The 15,928-nt window shown below is 34.3% G+C and overlaps 2 protein-coding genes across 2 annotated transcripts in view; one reads left to right on the plus strand and one right to left on the minus strand.

The window, feature by feature from the left end:
* Positions 1-11,794: 11,794 nt before the first annotated feature.
* Positions 11,795-13,753, minus strand: LOC129221160 (lysine--tRNA ligase-like). The gene has a single exon (XM_054855613.1). It carries the CDS (start codon positions 13,744-13,746, stop codon positions 11,956-11,958), a length of 1,791 nt encoding a protein of 596 aa, XP_054711588.1. The 5' UTR covers positions 13,747-13,753; the 3' UTR covers positions 11,795-11,955.
* A 263-nt stretch (positions 13,754-14,016) lies between these two features.
* LOC129231911 (dynein axonemal assembly factor 5-like) overlaps positions 14,017-15,928 on the plus strand; it is a 37,511-nt gene continuing 35,599 nt past the window's right edge. The window contains exon 1 of the mRNA XM_054866277.1: positions 14,017-14,728. Within this exon, the coding sequence (XP_054722252.1) occupies positions 14,077-14,728 (652 nt within the window). The 5' untranslated portion in view covers positions 14,017-14,076. The remainder of the gene's footprint in view (positions 14,729-15,928) is intronic.

Genomic DNA, 15,928 nt, shown 5'->3' on the forward strand with positions numbered 1-15,928 from the left:
TTTTAGGCCTTATGAGGCTTACGGCTTAGTCTCCGAGAGGGGCTTAGCACCTTAACCCCCTCCGTGGGTGCGCACTGTTGGAAGGGTGGGCTGAGATTTTTTTTATCAGACACGTTTCAGTTTATAGCAATGCCTTGACTAGTAGGAAACAGTAAAAATGTACAATAGAAAACAGATTATTTAATAGTCCACCTTAACTGCATGCTTTCTTGGAAAATGACGCTCACTTTTTTATTAAAACTCTGTTAATGCTTCAATAATATTTACAAATAAGTCGTTGGAGTTGCTAAAACAACCATCAGTTTAGCGCATCTCATCAAACCTAGAATTCTGTTTAGAAAATTACAGTACATAAAGAAAGAACAATGCATTTTATAATAAAACTTGCACAGAAACATCATCAGTAAATTTTTACTTTCAAAAAAAAAAAAGTGGAACAGTTCACCTTTTGCAAGATATGAAACGTATGAGTCACAAAATTTTATCTCAAGCAATATGTTACAGAAAAGTGAGAACCATAATTATTGTTACATTTTGATGCAGGATGTTGTAGCAAGGAACTGAATTTGGGACGTTCTGTCCCCTCCCCTTTGCATTTGATAGAAATTTTGAAATTGAAATAACCATTTTCCCAAATTTTCAAGGTTTTCAAGCACTTAAAAATGATTTTTTTTTTCAAGCGGTTTTTTTTTTTTTTTGGAAGAATCACGACATTTTTCGGGAACTGTCGGCCCCCAACAAAGCGGAGGTCCATAGCTTGTTTAGCTTAAAGGTAAATCGAACACTGGTCACACTTTCGCGTTGCAGTAACAGTTGCACTTTACCAAGACCCCATTTAAAAGAGACCTTCAAAGTACACTCATTACGCAACTATAAAAAACATTTTTACTAAGGGGCTTTTTTTTTCCAAAACGGAAGAGAAAATGCTGTTTAATTGTCCACAAAAAATCATTTCCTGGAATATAATTTTGCCAAAGTAAAAATATTTTTGGAGAGACATATAAAAATTAGTAAAAACTAGTGATATGGAAAATGTTCAGTTAAACCATTATTCATTTATGAAACAGTATGTCTTTTTTCTCTTAAATCATACCAAATTAGTAACTATGTTTTTCGTGAATAATTTGTTTATTCAAATTTATACCCAGCAGTAGCGTAACTATGGGGTGCAGCGCTCCTAGCCAACTGTAAAAGTTGCGCACCCCCCCCCCCCAGGGTCGCCCACATGGGAAGTGACCGGAGGTCATTGTGACCTCCAAAAAAATTAATTTTTTTTGGAATATTTTGATTGGTTGATTCGAAAAATAGAGGCAGCATATTCGTGTTTTTTCTTATTTTCTTTTTTAGAATTGTTTTCAATGATGCCCAATGCTCCTTCTCAGTAGATGTTACGTATTATACATATACATATCATATAGCAATATATAGTGGCATATTAATAGATGAGGGGGGGGGGCTAGGAGACTGTAGCCCCTCCCATTCTCCCATTTGGTTAAAACTTAAAACAGATTAAATTGTGATCTGCAATGGAATGAAAAGGCTTGGCGGAAACAGTTTCGTTTTGCAATCTTTTTTTTTTTTTTTTTTGTTTAATGTTAAATTTAAAATTTTCAAATTAAACAAGCCATATATATTTAACTTCTATTTAAGGGGCAATAGCCCCAACTCCCTCCTTAGATAACCACCGGAAGAGGGCGCAGGGTCGCCGCGAGGTCAAAAACTTAGATAAGGTGTTTGAAATTGGTGGCATCTGAGCTTTTTTAAAAGCATCATCAATTTTTAGAGAAAATTTAGTTTCTGATTTTAAATGGAATAATGGAGTCAAAACTAAATCTGAGTATTAGGAATATTACTGTCTGACCATCGATTTCATGGAAAGGTTAATATCCGGATTATAGGCGGAAATGGACGTATCTATTAGTTTATAGGGATGTTAGTTGGTTCGTTTCAGGTGTGCTCTTTTGCCTCTCTATTATTTAGCCTTAGTTTCGCAAAAATGAAAATTTGCTCACAGCAACATTTTTTAAATCTAAAGTATATTCGATCTATATTCTCACGGCAAAAATTAATTGATTTATTTATTCACAATACAGTTTTGAGCTTACCATTTTGCTTTTACGTTCCTGAACGAAATGAAAACATTTTATTTTCTTTTTGTTGTTTCCATGGTAACTATTTTTGTTTCCCCTTATTTTATTTTTGAGAATGCAATAAATGAATAAAGCACTAGTGAAATTATAAAACGTAAGCATCCTAATCCCATCGCTATTTTCCCTTCTCCCCTGCTAGATTCATTCACATGGAATCGTTTTACTTGGCAGATTGCCAAATTACATGCAATTCGTGATCAAACAGTAAACATAATATTCACTCTGAGATTTTTAGAAACTGTAGTCTTAAAAATGCATTTTATACTATCTTTTGTTATGTTAGGGTAAGAAGGTTCAAGGACGCTTCGCCCCTCCATTTCTCAAAATTGAAACGTTAAAGTCTCCGATTATGTTTGGAAACTCTATCCCAGAAATTGCTTGAAATTGTTGTCCTAACGATGCAGTTTTAGACCATCTTTGATGATGTAGCAAAGAGAGATTCGGAGGCTTTCCCTCGGAAAGTTTTCGAAATTTAGCTAATGAAACGCCATTAAAATTAGCTACCGAAACGAAGTTTTTAAAGCATGTTTGGTAATGTTAGTGTTAGAACCCTTCCTCGGTATTTTCCGAAATTGAAATTCCAGAAATGCAATTGTAGATGATCTTCAATGATGTTATCAAGAAGTTCGGGTGCTATCCCCCGGAAATTTTTTCGACATTGAAGCCCTAAAATCGAAATTTTAGATGATCTTTGATGATATCAAGTTGAAGGGAGGTTAGGGGGATCCTATAAAATTTTTACAAATTAAAGTCGTAAAAACAAAAGTTTAGACAATCATTGATGATGGATAGGGTGCGATTCTCACGGATTTAGGCTGGACATTTCTTGGAGATTTTAGTGATTTCCTTTGAAGTTTTTTGGAATTGACGTCCTAAATATGTAATTGTAGGTCATCTCTGATTACGATAGGGAAAAGGATGGGGCTCGGGAACTTTCCACCGGACTTCTTTTAAAATTAAAGTTTCAAAAACTCTATACAACTTTTGGTAACGTAAAAGGAATGGATGAATTTCGGGGACTTCCTTCCCTTTCTTTGCCTTGTCCCTATCTTCTTTTTGTGTCAATTATTGATATAAATATTATGGAAACCCTTTTCCGAGTTATTCTTCTGCAAAACCAATTGAGTGCTTTCGTTTACATAATGAAATTTTCTATTTCCAGCCTGATATTTTATTTGTTTGAAATACGAGCGTTTGCGGTTTCAGTAAAAATACTTTTAACATTTTTTGCTGATGTGGTTCCTTTTAGTGATACAAAAGTGACTGTCTCCAAGGGTGCAACAAGAAGAAGATCTGTAATTTGACAAGATTATTTCGAAACAATATGAGTTTAAAGTTAATTATTTCAATTATTTTTTCAAAGAAAATTAGTTACAATAGAGTTAGAAGGATAAAAGACGCAATCCCCAATGCCCCCTCCCCCTCAGAAAAAAAAGAAAGAAAAATTTTGCGTGCATGGCGCATTTTTTGGGTTTTATTAATATTTCTACACTGCAGTGGCGTATCTGGGAGGGGTGAGGGACGGCTAATCCCTCTTTTTCGAAAAGGGGGCAGCATTTTAACTTTGATTGGGAAAAAAAATATTTTGAAACATTACTCAAATAATATACAATATGTATTACAAATTAAAAGAGAATCAAACTCCTCCTAGAAATATTTCAAAAGATCGTCCTTTTAACCTGCGTTTTTAAAGGGACAACTTCAAAAATATTCCTGGGGATTGTCTCCCCTTCTCTCGCCAAAAAACATTCAAGATAATATTAAATTTTGGCTTCAATTTTATATATGTTGCGAGCAGGGCCGACTCTAGTAGTTCTGCCGCCCTAGGCGATATTGACAAGTGCCGCCCCTCTTCCGTTGATAAAATAATAATACATTAATTTAAAAAAAAATAATTGTAAAGTGCTTAAAATTAAAGTCAGTTTCTAGTCAATTCCTTACTGGGTTTTGTATATCCAAGCACCGAAAAATAGCTTTACCCCCAACAGCAGTAGAAGGGCAATAGCAGGTGGGGAAGGATTTGACACACGTCACTTGCATAGGCGGATTTAAGACTGAGTTCCTGGGGGGGGGGGGGGGGGCAGGATTTTTTTTTCAGTAACATATTAAATTGTCCCCCTCCCCATGTTTTGGTCTGTTTTCCTGTGATGAATAAGACTATGCTTTACTTTTTCGTGTGTGTGTTTCGTTTCCATGCTGTCCTTTTTGAATTGACCTTAAGAGAGATGACTGGTATCAAGAGAGTGACGCGAGGCTCCCTTTTAAGTAGGATACAGAATATCTCCAATTTTAGGGGTCCGGGGATTTCTCCCCCGGAAGAAATTTTGTAAAATGGATATAAAATTCTGCATTTTGAAGCCTTTTAAGAATTAATTGGATAAACAAAAATCTCAGGGAAAAATAGACAAATATATATATATATTTTTTTTTTTAAAGTTTTATGATTTAAATGTGCTTTGTGATGTAAGTTAATACTTTAAAAGAAATGCTATACAGATTTAGAAAATATGTAACATGAGAGTAACATACTACTTATTAGAACAATTCATAATTTATACACTTGATAAAAAATAAAATAGAAGCGCACTTTGCTTAGGAGTCTCAAAGACTTGTCTAATTATTTTCAAGGTTTGGTTAGTTACATTTGGTGTTTTGGCAAAAGAGCCCTAGTAGGCTATGCTGCGCCAATTCTTTTTAAGGATTTTAGAACATTTAATGATTTTAGGCACCTCATTTGCACTTTCCAGTCTCTGAAATTGAGTACTAGATTATACAGTTGCACCAGGCCCGTGTCCAGGATTTCATAAAGGGAGGGGTTTTGGTTTCAATAATTTTTCATTCATTTCTGTATTTTAAGGAAAACACAACAGTGTGCCAAAAAATTATTCATTTCTGTTTGATGGTTACAATGAGGGACAAAACGGGGAGTCAAATTCCTAGAAGATTTCGCATTAAGTAATATTACTATATCTGTTATTGTATTTTTTTTTTTCGGTGGAACGTCGTTTATCGGCCCCTATTTAACCGGGATAAAATTTGTAGATTTAAAAAATATATACCAAACCAAACCCAGTGGCACGCTAGCCGATGGGGACTAAGGCCTACTGTGCTCATCTCAGTCTTCCTGACCAAGGGCTCTGGGGTGCTAGCCAGATGTTCCGGTTAGGTGGTCAGCCTAACGCGTAACCCCCGGGGTTTAGTGCCCAAGAGCGCTTGGTACTCATTTTATCGGCCCTCCAAAGGGATGAACCGTTAAGCCAACACATAGGGATAGAACCCGGACCTGTTGCGTGGAAGTTTACCACTGAGCCACTGGGCTTCAAAAAATATATACGCACTTAAATAATAATTGTAAATTATGATTGCTGCAAGAATGGAATTGTAAATGCGACAAATATTCGGTGTTTGTTTTGATTAAACATACAACTCCTGCATAGAACATACAATAAAGTATAGAACTACTAATTTAACAAACAATATGGAGATTTTGGAGCGTTACACTGACATCGCTGCAGCTGAACTATAAATGATAAAGTATCTTCGAGAAACGGTGCTATTTAGATTTGTTAGAAAACTTTGTCTTTTTTTGCTTTAATATATACTAATATTATAAAGAGAGAGGGCGGATTTTTGTGTGTTTATATGTTCGAGGTAATCACTGGAACCACTGCACCTATTTGAAAAATTCCTTCACTATATGAAAAGTGCTTTCTTACTGAGTGACATAGGCTACAATTCGAAAAAATCCTATAAATAGTTCTTTTTACTTCCTTTTACAAACGAGCTGATATGTGCATCACATGACTTCCTTTTACTCTAATTTAATGTCATTTTCTCATTATTGGCAATTTTAATGTGATTTAATAGTTTACTCTCTGAAAAAAGATATCTCTTTTTTCAAAATATGATTTTAGTCAATAAAGAGAAGGCATTTCTAAATTTCTAGGAAACTTAAAAGGGGATGGTAAAAAAAAAATGCCGTGCAAAAACTTCACCATTCAAGTTAATTTTACTCCAAATTTGCACTTTTCTTCATTTGATTTATTATTTTTTCACCAATGGGAGGGGTTTAACCCCTAAAACCCTCCCCTTGGACACGGCTCTGAGTTGCACAGTATTATTCAAACTTAGGAGAAAAAAAAACAGCTATTTTAAGTTTAAAAGAAAAAATAAACTATAGAATTTTCTCATTACAACAACCTTTTTTTTTAAATTATAAGCAGTGCAGAAAACAAAAAGGAATAGAGGTAGTGTATCCTTTTTTTCTGGGCTAAACAAATTAACAATATGCAGTAGAAGCAAGATAAAAGCAATCAATACAAAAGAATTTCTAAAATACCATAAATTGATTAAATAAATAGCAAGATATAAAACATGTGAGTCAAAAAAAGTTATTTCAAGTAATATGTTATAAACGTAAGAACCATGATTTTTACACTTTTGATGCAGGATGTAGCAAGGTGCTGAATTTGACATATTTTGGCATTCCTCTCCCTACCATTTGTTAGAAATTTTACAATTTAAGGTTTGTAGCCACACGTTTCCAAATATTCATGGTTTTTAAGCACTTGGCACTTAAAGAAGAAATTAGTTTTTTCAAACACTTTCCATTTTTTAAGGAACAGATCATGCAAATCATTTTTTTGAGAGTTATGGACCCACTTCAAAGCCCCATTGTTGATCGGACAGGCTATCCGCACGTTCGCACACTGGGACAAATTCTAAGCGCTTGCAGCACCGTAATAATGTCATTATTCACACCACTCGTTTTCAGTTAACCTGCCTTTTACTGTAAAAATTATTTGTTGTAACTCATTACTAAATGTATTTTACAAGGTAACTATCTTCAAACAAGGAAAATAAAAAAATACCGAGACAAATTTGTGAGTTTAGGAAGCATTAATTAACAAATAATTTTCTTAAATTATTGAGGGGGCTCTGCCCCCTCAAATTCTTTTTGAGGAGGCTCGGGCCCCTCAGGCCCCATGGAGTCGGCGCCACTGGCACTAGCAAAAACCGGCCAAAACTGGATATAACCACCATAGAGCTGGCCAAAACTGTATTGTATAAAAGCACACTAATATTTATATTGTTGCACATTAAATAATGCGTAGTTACATTTCAGCAGGAATTTAGTTTTAAAAACTATTATATGGACAAGGAGGTCTATACCAGTGGCATGCAGATCAATATTTTTTAGGGGACTAGTTGGTTACGGTAAATTACGATACACAAAAATAAAAAGATTTATAGATATATTATCTTCCCTATTATTATCAACTTCAGTGTTATGCTTCAAAGTTGATGAGCAACATTGCTCACTAAGATGAAAATCTATTCGAGTTTTACCAAAAGTTTTCAACTAAGTAATGGCTTGGTAGTGTCCTTGGGTTTTCTCGTGACGAATCGTTGCCTTGTGGAAATTGCTCATATCTGAAAATCCATTGGCATTCCAGACGCCTTTTTCCTTTTCAAAAAGGACGCAGGCCAGCAAAATATTTTTTTTTTTTTTTGACTTACAAGCAGTCAGCCATTTAACAGTCTCAAAGTAATCTTTCTTAAAATGCCGATTGTAATTTTTTAGCTTCGCAGATATTGCTAGGTCAGGAGTAGGCCTGCTCTGTGAAATTATTTGAGCTTTCTCTTGGTCAAGTCAAAGCTCCGACCGAACGGTTTGCGAGAACGTCCAGCAGGCAGCAATTCTCTTCCGAGCTCCGGGGCAGTCTGTGCTATTGCGCATGCTCCTCAACTACGTCCAGTTGGGGACCTGTTTTTTCGACCGAGTCCCCTTCCATTACAAAAGAAAAACACAATGGATGCAGGAAAATAACTTTGACTAGTGAATTTGTTGTTTCCTGAAGCTCACATAGAAACCTGTACATTAGGTACGGAAACAAAAATTTATCCGTTGGTTTAAAAAATGCATGAAATAATCAAATAAGCTTTCGAGCGAACGCCAAGGATCTAACAAAGCTATATGAGATCTGGGGAACAGTTTCTTAAGAGCTAGTCCCTCGGACAAGTCCATTTAAGACGTCGCAAACAGTGGAGAAAGGGAGGGAGGGGCAGTAAAAGAAGTAGCGCTTTCTAATAAACTTGTTTTTCTGCTCACGTTTTTTCTTAATAAATTATTCTGCAAGGTAATTTTTTTGAAGGGGCAAATATTTAAGGGACCAGCCTAGTCCCTCTGGTACATGGGCAGCACGCCACTGGTCTATACTACTATTCAAGGTTGGCAAGGTTTTGGACACTACGGTAAAAACCATGGTAAAAACCCTGGTTTTTACCGTCCTGTCCAAAACCCTAGTGTCCAAAACTATATTTTTAGAAAAAAATAGTATTGTGTGAGAAAACATCAAAAAACAGAATAAAATGTATCAAAGTAACGTTTTATATTGAATTTATTCAATAAGAACATTCAACTACTTATGCACCTGATTTTAATCTAGTTTTTTAGAAGTTGAATTGATAAAAATTTCAATATGCATGCATAAGTTTATTTTTGATAATAGTAACAAAATTTCCCTATGTTTATGCATGTGTGCAAATGACAGCAGGTTTTTACCGTCCTGTTCAAAACCCTTGTGTCCGAAAATGTCCCAAACTATTTTTTGAGAAACGATATTTTTTGAGAAAATATCAAAAACAGAACAAAAAGTCAAAATTATTTTGTTGACTATATAATTAATTTATTCAATGTGAACTTCAGGTATAAATATATATGTAACTTATTTATGCAGCTGATTTTAATCTAGTTAAGTAGAAATTAAATTCTTCATTAAAAATTTCAATTCGTATGCAGTTTTTTTTTTTTGTATAAACCAAATTTTTCGACATTTATACATGTGTGCAAAAGAAAGTGTTCAAAATATAGTGCAATAATTGACTGAAATGCAATAAATTACATTTTTTTTTTTGTAGTTACAGAAGGTATTATATTAAAAATATTAACTAAAAAAAGAATAGCACAATTGTTATAATATAACTCTTTAATCATCAATTTCTTGTTCTTTAATCTAAGATTCAAAAAATAATTTTTGTTAAAACATCATGTAAAACTTATTTGCAAAAACCATTTTAAAAATTTAGCTTTTTTTTTTTTTTGCACTTAAATATTGTACATTTAATAACACTCCTTTGCGTTAAGAATGGAACTGAAATTAGTTGTCTTGGTAGTTTTGTGAATTTCCTTTCATTACTCTTCCAACTGTTAAATTAAGAAGTTTTTATGTAATAGTTATTGGCATTTTTTTTAAAGTAAAATGTTTCTTAAATGAACATTTTGAAGAAAAATATTATCAAAAACTCATTAATTAAACCTCATTAATATCTTTATTTATGCATCATGAATATTGCAGTGAATACGAATTGAGTAGATTACACCCCTTTAACTTTAACATAGTTTTGGACAGTTTCCGGCACTTTTGGACGGTAAAAACCACATGTCCTGTCCTAAACCAGTTTTGAACAGTCCAAAACACAACCCTGCAACTATTCCAATAAGTTAAAAATTCATCACATGTGCGTCGGTGGTTCTTCTTAAAACGTAATTGGTACTTGGTAACTCTGCAAAGTAGTAAAAGGCCGAGTACTCGGTAATTCGGTACTCGGCCAAAGTGCTACTCGGTACGTTTCTAATAAATGAAATGCGTATACAAGAAGAAATGTTCAGAGCTGAGTGTAAGATGTGGTGTGGAAGCTGGTTTTCAGTAGCTGTCTTGCCCGTCAGCCACCTCATTCTCATTTAAGCTGCCTGCACATTACAGCAAAACATTATGGCGCACTGGATTTTCAATCTCATCCTTTTTTGGAGCTAATGGGGGTACCGTAGTACCCCTGGTGACCCCCGTGTGCACGCCTCTACAAACTTCCATCGGAGAAAAATTCGGAACGAACTGGACATGCGAGGCTGTGGGTCCCCCATCCCTCTGCTAATGCTTCAGCCTAGTAGTCAACTTACAAACGGTTTTTTACTATGCTCCATACCAAAGCTGGTCAAGTTACAAAGGTTTTCCTTCATTATATAAGATAAGACTAATCCCGTTCCTATCAACTTAGACAGTTGGTCCACTTACAAGGGTGCGCAGCTTCACACATAATTTCATTCAGTCGACACATCATTGATAACAAATAGTGATTGCAATACCGGTATACCAAATACCAGTATTTGGAGCTATTTTGCAAAATTTGTAATACCAGTTTTTGTAATGCAAATTTTTTTGTATAATTTCGTATTGGTATTTAATTGGGTAGAATACCATTATTTACGGTATTAGCTAAAAATTATAGTTTTTAATTGAAGAGTTTTCAATTTAACTAATAAGATATCCACTGTTATTTTAAATATAAATTTCTTTTTCGATGAAACAGTTCCAAAATCTATTGACATTGAAGTAAAAATTTGACTTCAAAAGCACAACTTCATAGTATATCAATGAATAAAAATAGCAAAAAGGTTACAAAATGCTATTTTCCTTCTCCAGATGGTGTGATACATGATACTTTTGTGAGTTTATGTGATCCACGTTTTTATTTTCTCCATTTGCTTGACTTGCCCTTAAGTGAAAACTAATTTTAAATATAATTATGAATGTGCTATGAACAATTTATTTCACCATCATTTGCAATAATTCTTTATGATATATTTTTTAAATATTTGTCTCAATTGTACTGAGTTTTGTGAGAAATTTTTTCTTGCTAGTATAAGAAACAATAATTTGTTGTCACCAGTATTAGCTGCTTAGTGCTGTTTTGTCATGCTATTCAGTTTTACCAAGTAAGATAATATTATAAAGCCTTGAACACTTGCAAAGAGATAAGGCACAATAAATTGGAACATAGTTTCAGAAATTTACATAATTGTAATTAATTTTGAAAAGAAATTGAAAAAAAAAAAAGAAACTAAAACAAGAAAAAATTACTTCTGCACAAATTCATTTTTTAAGTATCTGAAGACTTGGTTTTTAATATAAAAATAAAGAAGTAATTTCGAAAATAATGTAGAAATTCTCCATAAGCAAGCATTTCCTTGGACGTCAACCTTGTTTCAAAATTTTATGTTTAAAATTCAATGTCATTTAATGTTTTCAGATTACACAAGTCAACATTACAATATCTATATACTACTCAGAACCATGACAGGAGTTAACTGTTCATGTTGCATAGAATTTTACTTGAAAATCTTACTTTAGTTAAATAAAAGAAACAATCCTCGTACTTTTCAATTTGTCTTAGATAAATCCGATTCATTGGGAAAAGTAAAAATAAATTAATTTTGAACCGGCGAAAACGAAATTCGAATTTACACAAATGTCTCTTTGATTGAAATAATTTCAAAGGTTGAATACAAATATTTCCCTACAATATTTCTAAAAGAAATTTTCTTCAGAAAAGTGTAATCCAACATAACATCCTGAACTTTTCCAATCACAGCCTACTCCTTTGTAGTAAAGTTTAAAACATCTGTTCTAGTTTTTAATAAGGCTTCACCTCTGCAGTGCAGAAAGTTCAAATGTTGAATAAAACTTAAAAGAAAGAAATTTTAACAGGCTCAATGAATAACAGTTGTGAAATAAATAAATGCAAATTGTGAAATAAATAAATGCAAATTGCATACAAAGAATTCAAATGAGGCAATGTTAATGTTAGATTATTTTATTTGAAGAGAAAATATGCATCGATTGTGCTTTCAATATAACCAGTTTTTAACATTTTTGAAAGAGAATAAACAAAAAACATTCTTTGAGACAAAAATTTAAATAACCTTAAATGCTTAATAAATAATGTTAAATTGACCAAGGAACTCCTAATTTTGAGGGCTTTTTGTAGGAGTTCCTTCCTCTTTTGGTTTAATATTAGACTCTGGTTTCATAGCCGGGAAACACAACACCTCTTTGATATTGTTAGTATCCGTTAGCAACATCACAAATCGATCTATTCCCATGCCCCAACCACCAGTCGGGGGCAATCCATATTCTAGAGCAGTGCAAAAATTCTCATCAACTAACTGTGCCTCATCGTCACCTGCTGCCTTGTCTTGAGCTTGGAGTTCAAATCTCTTCCTTTGCACCATAGGGTCGTTCAACTCCGTGTAAGCATTGACAACTTCAGTCTTCATGGCGAACATCTCAAATCGCTCGGTCAAGCCAGGCACGGAACGGTGCCATTTGGATAATGGGCTCATGATTTCAGGATGCTCACAGAGAAATGTGGGGTTAACGAAAGTCTCTTCAAGAAAATGACCAACAAGCTTGTCAAGGAGTCTGGCAGTGGTACGTGGCGCAGGGCATTCCACCTCATGCTTGATACACAGATCAGATAACATCTTGTTAGATTCAGGCAGGTGGAGATCTTTTGGCTCAGGCAACTTCTCACCCATGGCTGCTTCCAGACCAGGCAACATCTTCACTCTTTTAAACGGTGGAGTAAAATCTATTTCAAACGCTTCTCCCTCTGGGCCGTCCGGATGGTACTGGATTTTGTACGAACCCTTCAACATTTTGACCATACCAGAAATGAGAGTTTCGGTAATCAACATCAGATCGTTGTAATCTGCATAGGCCATGTAAAATTCGCAAGTCGTAAATTCCGGATTGTGGGTCAGGTCGATGCCTTCGTTTCTGAAAAGTCGACCAATTTCAAAAACTCTGTCCAGGCCACCAACAACTAGCATTTTCAAGTACAACTCTGGAGCAACTCTCATATACAAATCCATGTCAAGATCATTGTGATGAGTAATGAAAGGCTTGGCAGTAGCACCTCCTGGAATCATGTTCATCATGGGGGTCTCGACCTCCAGAAATCCCATTTCGGTGAAGAAATTCCGAATGTAGTTTGTCACTTTTGCTCTAAAAATAAATCTCTGCCTGACAAAATCATTAATTATTAAATCTAAATATCTCTGCCTAAATCTAGTTTCCTTATCTTTCAACCCATAATGCAAATGAGGCAACATATGTAAACATGGTGCCAAAATTTGAATGGAAGTAGGTATGATACTTAATTCGCCTTTCTTGGTTTTTCCAGGGTGTCCAATACAGCCGATGATGTCACCTCGGCGCAGACGATTGTTGATTTGCAAAAATTCCTCTTCGGAACTGTAATGATTCGCATGAGCCATGACTTGAATTTTAACACCTTCACCCCTTAAATCGTAGAAAATTAACTTAGCCCCAGATTCTCTCTTTGCGTGAACTCTGCCAGACACGCTGACAGTTTCATCTTTTAATATTTGAGCAGGTTCTAGATCATTGTATTTCTCAATAAAATTGGACAAAGAAATTGATACATGAAACTTATGCGGATATGGATTTTCACCAATGGTTTTTAAATGTTCTATCGCCTCACATCGGATTCGAAAGTACTCTGCAGCATCTGTTGGATCTTCAACTTTTTCTACGGTTTCAGACACTGGAAGACGCTGTTGCTTTTCTTTCTCTTTTTCTGCTTTCTCCTTGGCCTTTTGTTCAGCCTTCATTTGCCTTTTTAACTCATTTTTCGAAATTGTAGACATCTTTACGATGTGTTTATTAAAATCAATGAAATTACAAAAATTAAAATTTTTAGTGACAATCTGATGTAAGACACGGCATGCCATGCAAAACAAAAAGGGCGAGTTACAGTTAAGGTTGCATTTTTTGGATAAAATTATATATTTAAAACTTCTTTTCGCGAATGAAAGAGTAAAATCATTGAATGTTAACTTCAAATGTTTTTGAAGTAGATGATATTTTTCAAAGTGAGAGTTTTAAGATTATTTTAATGAAAAACGTATCTTCAAGAAAGAATTTTTAGAAAAACTGAAAAAAGAAATTTCAAATTTAACTGTTCATTCCCTAACCGCATTGTTGCGATGGTAACCGGGAAATGTGCTATTGTTGATAATTCTTGTTTTATATATGGTTAATATTTAAGACACAATAAGTGAATGATGAACTCTAAGAGTGATAATACTGCTTCTGATTCTGATCAGTTTGTTCAGTGCGTTTCAATTCTTTGCGAAAAGTTAGTCAAGTGTAAAAAGGAGGATTTTATCCTAAAGCGCGATACGTTGATAGAAATCGGAACAGAATGCGCAAAATTGAAAACTTTAGATCTCCGAGAGAGCAAAAGTGACATTTTTGATCTCGTTATTAAGCCTCTTCTGCCTGCTCTTTGTGACAGTAGTGAAAAGTGTAGGGAACTTGCTTCCAAAATTTTGATTCAGATTTTCGAGAAGTGTCCCCTTCTGGAATCTTATCTTCGGGTCATACACGCTTTGGTTCCTCGATTGTCAAAATCAGATGAAAGGGAATCGTCCGAAGAAGTAAGGCTTCTAGAAATCGACTTACTGTGCAAAATTGTTGAGAAATATGAAGGCAGTTTGTTGAAGTACTTCACCGATATAACAAACATTCTGTGTGCTTGTGTGATAGATAGCTTTCCTGAAGTGAAGCGCAGAAGCTGTGAGTGCGTTTCAGTGTTAGCTAAACAGCAGCAGGAGAACTTTCACATGATATCTTCTAATCTCTTAAGTCCACTTTTTCAAACACTGTCACACCAACACTTTAAAACACGCACACAATGTGTTTATGCTATTGGTAAGGAATTTTCCTTTGTTAAATTTTAGCACATTGATAGTCTTTTTTTTCTCTCTCTCTCTCCTAAGCTAATGGTGTAGCCGTGCGTTTTCTACTACAAAAAGCTAGCATTTTAATTAAATGATTTTTCGCCAATGCACAATTACGGCATTTGAATGGAATTATAATGTTATTAATATGGATGTGACAGAGAATTTCAATAGATCTTAATAAACTGGAATATCTGACCTATCAAATGACTTGTTTTACTCAGGAGGTCGATGATATCAAACGGTACCTACCTTGTTTCTTACCTCTTAGTGGTTTTTTTTTTTTTTTTTTTGCTGTGTAGTCGGGGGGGTTTCAGTTTTTAATTTAAAGAAAATGTTTTACGAATTAAATTTAAGATTTCAAAAGAAACTCAAAATCAAAATTTACATTTTCTTGAAAAAAATAATTTTATTTAGTCTTATTTTAGCAACATTTGTGCAAAATTTCATGATGGCATTCTTGTGCTATCATAGGATAAAAAAACTTCCTCTTTCAACCTCTTTATTCATGTAACAATTCATACTAACTTGATCGGATTGATTGCTGGCCAGGGAGGGGGGCAGTATGGGGGGACTGTTGCATGAAGTTATTTAACTCTTTCTGCCCCACAGGCAACTATTTTGAAAGCCCAGCCAAATGGCCGAGTTTCTTGTTCTATGCTTTCCCCTTGTTTCTTTGTCCTCTTAGTGCGCACTGCTGAGTTGCTAATCCTGTGAGTAACTTCCTATCCTTTTCATCCTCCCATCAAGTAGTGACAGGTGTTCTACCCTTTCCACGTGGAGCAAATTCCTGTAGCATTTTCGCTACATTTTAGGAATGTGAAATTTTATGTTTTCTATTTGAAATGTATATAATTGGTTATGGAGAATTTAGCACATTAAAGCAAAGATTTTTCCAATGCCTTTTCACATGTTCATTATGATTGTGACGTTAGAGGAAAATAATAAGAAAGAAAAGAAAATAACGAGATTAAAACATGACAATTTATTTGAAAAAGTTTTTTTTTTAATTTAAGTTTTCTAAGAACGTTTACGAAAAATTCGGAAAAACATGAAGTTTGTTCAGAACTTATACAGTTTGCTTTTTCATGTACTAACATCAATTTTGCTGTATTAATAACACTAATGCACTAGATTGTTTCGAATCTTCATTACAAATAGTTAAAGAACT

This window comes from Uloborus diversus, chromosome 1, assembly GCF_026930045.1.
Source record: "Uloborus diversus isolate 005 chromosome 1, Udiv.v.3.1, whole genome shotgun sequence".
In the NCBI taxonomy this organism is placed as follows: Eukaryota; Metazoa; Arthropoda; class Arachnida; order Araneae; family Uloboridae; genus Uloborus; species Uloborus diversus.

What these genes read in the sequence shown, in the direction of transcription:
- LOC129221160 (XM_054855613.1), bottom strand. Translation starts at nt 13,746, where the DNA reads ATGGCATGCCGTGTCTTACATCAGATTGTCACTAAAAATTTTAATTTT.